The 7,906-nt window shown below is 44.0% G+C and overlaps 1 protein-coding gene across 1 annotated transcript; it reads right to left on the bottom strand.

Annotated features, from left to right (window-relative positions):
- Positions 1 to 2,382: 2,382 nt before the first annotated feature.
- On the bottom strand, positions 2,383 to 6,681 carry LOC144826136 (uncharacterized). Its single transcript, XM_078684531.1, has 3 exons — positions 4,927 to 6,681; positions 3,578 to 4,806; positions 2,383 to 2,650 (listed from the first exon to the last, which is right to left on the bottom strand). Exons 1-3 carry the CDS (start codon positions 6,679 to 6,681, stop codon positions 2,383 to 2,385), a joined length of 3,252 nt encoding a protein of 1,083 aa, XP_078540657.1.
- Between the last annotated feature and the right edge of the window lie 1,225 nt (positions 6,682 to 7,906).

Below are 7,906 nucleotides of genomic sequence, written 5' to 3'. Positions count from 1 at the left end.
GCCCAAGGCCAAATATGGTTGTACATATACAAATAGAAGTGCCACGCAGGCCCAGAACATAGAGCAATATATGGGCACAAGGGACCAGAAAGCAAGTTTAAGCAAACCTGTAGGATTCAGAGGCTTTCCACAGCTGTTAACCAATGACGTGTCAATGAGGGCACTACAGGTCATGGGGTCAGGAGTTAATAGATTTCTAAGGGGAGGGGTGTTCAGGAGCACGGAGCAAGCAGCTTGGTCAGAGCGGTCAGCTCAGTAGGTCTGAGTTAGTGTTGTGGAGAATATGGAATTGAGATATATTTTTCCCCACAATATCCCTCCTTTTTGATAGTAATATCAAATATTATTGTAAGAAAAATATGAATATATACATATGGTAGAAATATCGAAAATGTACTTATCTTTGACTAGCATCACACAGTGTTTAAATAACATGCATATATTGGCGTAGACCCATCCAAGAGGTATTCATTTTTCTACATAGATAAAATTATATACTAATACTTAATGCTTTTATATTATATCTCTATAGCCATTAATTGAAATGTTTCTTTGTGTGCTTTCTCTACATTCTGTTGTATTTGGAGATATTTGTAGGCTAGCTCCTGCTCTGTAGGAGGTAGAATTTTAACTGCGGAAATTGAATGGATGCTTTTAGTACACCATTGCTGTACCATGGAGCAGCAACACTGAAGACAACACAAAAATATCACTATTGTTAAAAAGATACCCAGTAGCGCTAAAAGTAAGTGCTTTAACCATCCTGTTGGTAGCCATGACCATAGCCAGGACCAGTCATCAGAATCTGTAATTTTCCCTGCTCCACGGAATATTTGAACTGCATTCTTAATTTGTGCCACATCCCTTGCTATGTTCCCACTTTTGTTTAAAAAATAACAGCAAGAGGAATTTAATAAAACGCACAGTCCTCCTTGTTGTAGTGTCAGGAGGTCAAGTGCAATCCGATGTTGAATAGTCATGGCAGCTACTGAGTTAATTTCCATCTGTAACTGTTGAAGTGCATCTCTTGTTGCATTGAATGCTACAGCTAGCTCAGCAGACATATTAACTAGAGCCAATTCTAAATCATATACCCCATATCCAGGGATAAATATACGCATTAGTTCAAAGAATAGGCCCCGTCTAGTTTCCAGAATAGGTGCATGTATATCTCTTTTATATCTATGAGCAAAACTCCCCAAATGTAGCGGCTCATGGGCTGCAATGTGTGGCACGACTGAAATGTTTGGTGTAAGGTAAGAAATAGCACACATGCCTTCCAAGTGCCGGGGAAGCACCTTGTATGCTTTAGTGCCACAAACAAAATACATTCCGCCCTGTAACTGTGTGTCTAATGTGTGATATTTACTGAGTGGAAGGCCTACCCCTTCAGGGAAAGTGTTTTGGAATTGATCACACCATTTGTAATCAATCCATGAAGAATTTATAAGCGTAACATTTGCCCATGGTGCCATGTATGAGCAGCGAGCTGACCATAAGGGGTATTCTAATATTTTAGAAATCACATTTGGTGCCCTAGCATGCTTATTCTTTTGCTCAATAAATGGATCATATAGAAGACCATCAGGTGTTACTAACAGTGTCTCTCCATCTACAGTGATGTTCCAGTAATGCAAAGTATAGTTTACTTGTTTTCCTCGTACCTTTGCTGTCCAGTTCCTACTTACTAACTGTCTGTCTTTTATGTTCCAATTCCCTGTGATATTATCAAATTCTAATATGTTAGGACACTTGCTACTTTTTAAATGTCCTAAGTATTGCGAAGCTGGGTTATATCCTGAAACACGATGCTTTAAACATACAGGAAATGCTTTTTCCTTGTCTTTGTATTCTACTGTAGGCGACACTTGGTATTGGGCTTGAATATTTGGCAGTATGGTACACCGTGGGTACCATCCAATCCTTCCTTCTCCACAATCCCATGTTACATTGGATATGAGGCATCCTATTCCTTGCGCATAATTTTGTATAGGCACAGGCGTTTCATAAAGGCCAATAGGGTCACTGGGGTGTCTGGATAACTCTCTACAAATCCAGCAATTTTGAAGACCTAAAGCCTGGGCAACTTTCTCATGTACTGCAATGAGGGGATGGTCAGCAGGTTGTTGCAGTACAGGTAGCACACACATAATTATGGTACTCAAAAATATTGTTAGCATAATGCAATGCATTTTCTGGACATTGGTAAATGTCACTTTCAGAATTTAAAATGTTGTTAGGCAGTGCCTTTCTGTCTCAGTTCCAGGGTACTTTCTGTAAGTGTCAATAAGGAAACTTCTTGTGGTGTGCTGTCATCTGCTTCTCCTCCTGGTCCGTAGTCGTCTTGTTCAGGGGCGGTTTCACGGACCTGCCCTGCGTGCTTCACTCAACAGCATCAGTTGGTGTCACCGTTCCTGGGACACTTGATGAAGGACCCTCAGCGTTGTTGTTAGGAAAGGTCTGGTCTGTCTCCCCCTTGTCCTGTGTTTCGCGCTGCTCCACGGGTGGTCGTTGCTCATCTGTTAAAGGTGACTCTGCCTCAGACGTTGTTGGTACAGCTCTGCATCGTGTTCCGTGCAGCCACTCGGGACGTCCCTCCACCTTTAGTGATGTTCTGGTAACCAGGAGCACAACGTGGGGTCCAGTCCACCTAGAAGTAAGAGAAACATTTTTTATTTTTCTCACCATGACCATGTCGCCAGGTTTAAAAGGGTGTGTTTGTTCTAAGGAAGGATGGGGCAAAGCTTCCTTCACCTGGAGATGGTGATGCCTCAATACCACTGATAATTGTACAGCATAGTCAGAAATCTGCTCATCCGTCCACAGCAGTGCTGCTTGGGATGCTGTGAGAGGCAACCTCAACCCCACCGACATAGGCCGCCCCATCAATACCTCATGTGGGGACAAGAGAGTTGTTCTAGATGGTGTTGCTCTTATGGCATGCAGCACCAAAGGCAGCGCCTCTGGCCATTTCAGGCCTGTTGCATCAGTTGTTTTGGCTAATTTATGTTTTATTGTGGAGTTCATTCTCTCCACCTGCCCTGAACTTTGTGGGTGGTAAGGGGCATGCAGTTTCCACTCTATACCCAAACACTCACACATCTTTTCCACAATGGCAGCAACAAATTCACCCCCTCTGTCACTGTTTATGCTCTGGGGGACCCCAAATCGGGGTATTATGTCATTCATCAAGCATCGCACAACAGTTGCTGCATCATTCTTCCTAGTGGCAAACGCCTCCACCCATTTTGAAAACTGATCCACACATACCAACAAATATTTGAATCCATTCACTGGGGGCATGTAGGCGAAGTCTATTTGAAGGTTGGTAAAGGGACCCTCTGGTACTGGCAAGTGATCATGGGTAGCGGGGGACCGACCTTTAGCATGTTGGGCACAGACAAGACATTGGGAGCAGAATTGTGCAGTAAAAGCGGTTATCCCTGGTGCAAACCATTCTTGTCTAATCAAAGAATTCATCCCTCCTTGAGCCATGTGAGTGGGTCCATGGGCAAGCCTTGTAAGGGGCAGGAACATACTGCGTGGGGCCACAGGCCTCCCATCCTTGTGTACCCACAATCCCTCATCATTTGGCTCACATCCAGCATCACTCCACGCTCTTTCTTCCTCTGGAGGTGCAGACCATTGTGCTTCTTTCACATCAGCTAGCAACAGTTGTCTCTGAATCAGTTGTATTTTTGGAATACTTTTTGCCATTGAAGGCACCATCTGCACTGGCTGTAACATGCTCTCTTTTGCTGCTGTGTCAGCCATCGCGTTACCTCTGGCTATCTCAGTATTAGCTCCTGTATGTGCCTCACATTTTATTACTGCTATTCTGTTGGGCAGTAGTATTGCCTGTAGTAAATTCTTTACTAAGGGACCATTTTGAATGGGGCGTCCTGCTGCTGTAATGAAACCACGATACTGCCACAGCTGGACAAAATCATGGACAACTCCAAAGGCATAACGTGAATCAGTGTAAATATTAACATCTTTCCCCTCAGCTAGGATGCATGCCCTTGTGACAGCATACAGCTCGGCTTGCTGGGCAGATGTGCCAGGTGGGAGGGCTGCACTTTCAATTATGGTGTCTACTGTTGTTATAGCATACCCTGCTCTGTAATCAGTGTCTGTTAGTCTGCTGGAGGAACCATCAGTGTACCATTCATAGTCAGTTTTTTCTAATGGTGTTTGCTGCAAGTCTGGTCTGGGTGTGGTGCATGTCTCTACAATTTCAACACAGTCATGGTCAGGGGTCTCATCTGAATCACCTAGTGGAGGTAATAATGTTGCCAAATTAACAGGTGGGCATCTTTTAATGGTGATATTGGTGTTAGACAACAGAGTGACCTCATAACCTGTTTGCCTGGCTGTCGAAAAATGTTGTGTTGCTGCAGATGACAACAACAACTGTACCGAATGTGGCACATAAACAATACAAGGGTAGTCCAACACAATGGGAGCCGTCCTCTCTACCATCACAGCTGCTGATGCCACTGCTCTCAAGCAAGCTGGATGCCCAGTTACTGCTGCAGGCAAAGTCACGGAGTAGTATGCCACAGGTCTTTTTCCAGAGCCATGCTGCTGTGTCAGCACACCATTTGCAATGCCATTTTGCTCTGACACATAGAGATGGAAGGGCAGTTTGTAATCAGGCAGCCCCAGGGCTGGTGCAGTACACAAAGTCTCTTTCAGTTTCTTAAAACAGTTTGCAAATTCATTAGTCCATACAATGTTGTTGGGAGCATCTTGTAGTGTACATTGTCGCAGGATGGCATCATAGGATCTGTACTCAGGGATCCACTGGCGGCAGTAGTTCATCATCCCCAGGAATGACAGCATTCCTTTCTTGGTGGACGGAGGCCTCATGCCCTGAATCATTTTGATCCTGTCAGGTGATATGCGGCGTGTTCCTTTGGATACCACATAACCCAGGTAAGTCACCTCTTTTTGGCAGCACTGGAATTTTGACAATGACGCTTTGTGTCCTCTCTCCTGGAGGTGATTCAGCAGCGCTACAGTGTCTTTTTCACAAGCTTCAAGGGATGGAGATGCCACAAGTAGATCATCAGCATACTGCAAGATGATGCTACCTCCTTCCAGGTGTAGGCTATCCAGGTCTCTCTTTACTGCCTGCGCATAGACCGTGGGACTCTCAGTATAGCCTTGTGCCAGTCTTCTGAAAGTATATTGGGTATCTTTCACTGTGAAAGCAAAAAGGTATTCGCTCTCTGGATGGACTCTGATACTGAAAAATGCAGAGGAGAGATCAATGACTGAAAAGTACTCTGCCTCTACAGGTATAGAAGATAATATGGTATTTGTGTCAGGCACAACAGGTGCTAAGGGAACCACAATGTTGTTTATCTGTCGTAAGTCCTGTATGAACCTATACTGCCCAGTATTGCCCTTGGGTAATGGAATGATAGGACTATTACAGGGGCTGGATGTCTTTTTAATGATACCTTGCTGCAAGAGAGATTCAATCACAGGTTTTATTCCCTCCTCAGCCTGAGGTGACAGCCTATACTGACGGACATAAGGTAATTCAGCATTCTCTTTAAGTGTCACTTTATGGGGAGGGCATGTTTTCAATAATCCTGCCTCATTTTTGTGTTTTGCCCAGACCTCTGAGTTCACTTGCTCTAGGATTTTATTTTTAGTCAGCTGTAAAGCCATATTCCCTTCAAGTTTGTCAAAAACTGCAGTCCTGTCCTTTCTGTTCATACACAACGTCCAACACCACCCTTCTCCATCTCCTAACACAGACACCATTCCTAAAGGAAATGTAAAATCCTTTGTTCTAGGTAAGTCCTGAAGGCGTTTGACCATGGGGCCCAAATCCTTAGGGTAGTAACCTGGTGCTACAGCTATGGATACATGTGGTTCAGAATCTGGCACTTGAAATAATCTCATTTCCTGTGGTCCCAGTTTAATGCTCACTGCACACCCTTCTTTTCCTACATATAATGTGTGCTCAAACAACTCCATTGTCCAGTGCAAATGTTTGTCTGCCCTGTAGGCGTACCATTCAGGCACTGCTCCTGTGAAAAATGCTGCAGTACAGTGCATGGGCTCAGGTACTAATGTCAACTGCACTAAATGAGTGACCAATTCACTCTCAATGTCAGGGCTGTATTTAAACAGTTCTTGAAACATGTTTTCATAAAAATCTCCATGTAATGGAGTCCATTGGTAACGTGTTGGAGAGAGAGAGAAGACAGGGGGTGCACATAACACAGAGTCCTCACTTAATTTGCAAGCATTAGGTGCTCTATTAGCCAATTCTAACCTATTCTCAGGTACTTGTAAGTAAATCCCATTTTGCGAAAAATATAATGTTGCATGCAATTTACAGAGGAGGTCTCGCCCCAGCAAATTGATGGGTGCATCTGGTGACAGCAGAAACTGATGTGTCATTGTGAAGTCATCAACAGAAACTGGTAGGGGTTCTGACAATTCTTCATGCATCATCATTCCATTTACCGCTATAGTAGTGACTGTTTCACCACTACCAGGACCCAACTTGTTTCTTACTGCAGATAGTGTTGCACCACTGTCTATTAGGAAATCGATCTCTTTATCTCCTACCTTAATTTGAAACATGGGATTCTCCTCTGGTGTCTCGGATACCTTCATCATAAAGCACTGGGCTCTGGTTGCTGCAGTTTGTCCCATCTCTCTCTCCGCGTTGTCCTATGCTGATCCATGTTGCTCCTGGAAAGGATTCCTCATGGAGTGCTGGGTCTGCTTCAGGTCTCTGGGCATGGGTGGTGCAGATGGCTGGGTCTCATTTCTGTCTGACCTTTCATTCCTGTTTCTATCATTTCTATTATACTGGTCACTTCTCTCATTCCAGTCCCTTCTACCTCTATTATTTCTACAATTGCGTGCCCAGTGCCCATACCTCTGGCAATTATAGCACCGATCCCCACTCTTGTCTCTCCTCTGGTATCCTTGTCCATTATCCTGTCTTTGCTGTGACCCCTGATAGTACATTCCCTCTGGCTCCTCCTCTCTTTGTATTTGCTGCAACATCATTCCTTTGTCATTTTTAGTGATGTCCTTCCTTACCTTAAAAATACCATCTCTTTCCATAGTTATGAGAAGCGTGCACAACTCGTTATATCCTTTAGTGGACCAATCAGGGTGGCGTAATTTACAACTGTGGGCCACAGAAGCTAGCAATCCATTCATAAGGGTTTGCGTAGCCAATACCTTATAGGCCTCTGTGGTGCGTGGTACCCCTGCACTGTTATCCCATGCTTCATTGTACCTTAAGATGTAATCAGCCCCTGACTCACCTGGCTTCTGCAATGTGGCAGTGACTTGAGAAAAATCACCATGTTTAACTGCTAGCCCATTAATTGTGTCCCTGATAGACTCTAACCAATGAATCAATCTATTTTCTGTGACATCCATATTATTAGTCAGTATGGTCCAATCCCTTTCCTGTGGAATTTGGAATGCACTTTTTACTAAAGACCATCTGCTCCCATATCCTATTTTTAATAGCATTTCTACATCTCGAGGGAGGGGGGTATAGGCAATACATATTTTATGAAGCCACTCATAATATTTTACACTGGCAGTCAGTGGGTCAGGCGCATCCTTAGTCATTTGGGTTGCCTCCAAGGGGGTCCATGGTTTTAGCATGGCGGTCCCCCCCAACACTATTTTTGGTGCAGTTATTTTAGTGTTTAATAGTATGTCATCAGTATATGAGTTCTCACCCTTTCCCTTTAGAGTCCGTGTTTGTGACCGTATATGTATCAGCCGTTCCCTTCTCTCTAGCTTATCTTGTAGTTTATTAATGGAGCGTTGTATTTCCTCCCTATCAGTGTTTACTTCTTCTTGGAACTCATCTGCCTCTTTCCTCAGGTGTGTCAACTGCTCATGTTCC

Source organism: Lissotriton helveticus, chromosome 3_2, assembly GCF_964261635.1.
Source record: "Lissotriton helveticus chromosome 3_2, aLisHel1.1, whole genome shotgun sequence".
In the NCBI taxonomy this organism is placed as follows: Eukaryota; Metazoa; Chordata; class Amphibia; order Caudata; family Salamandridae; genus Lissotriton; species Lissotriton helveticus.
This window is presented reverse-complemented; position numbering and strand designations above follow the sequence as displayed.

Excerpts from the sequence above, each read along its gene's own strand:
- LOC144826136 (XM_078684531.1), bottom strand. The coding sequence starts at position 6,681 with ATGGGACAAACTGCAGCAACCAGAGCCCAGTGCTTTATGATGAAGGTA. Across the intron at positions 4,807-4,926 it reads TGACTTACCTGGGTTATGTG|TGGATCCCTGAGTACAGATC; the intron begins GTATCCAAAGGA and ends TACTGCCGCCAG. Across the intron at positions 2,651-3,577 it reads GAGCCAAATGATGAGGGATT|GTGGACTGGACCCCACGTTG; the intron begins GTGGGTACACAA and ends TCTTACTTCTAG.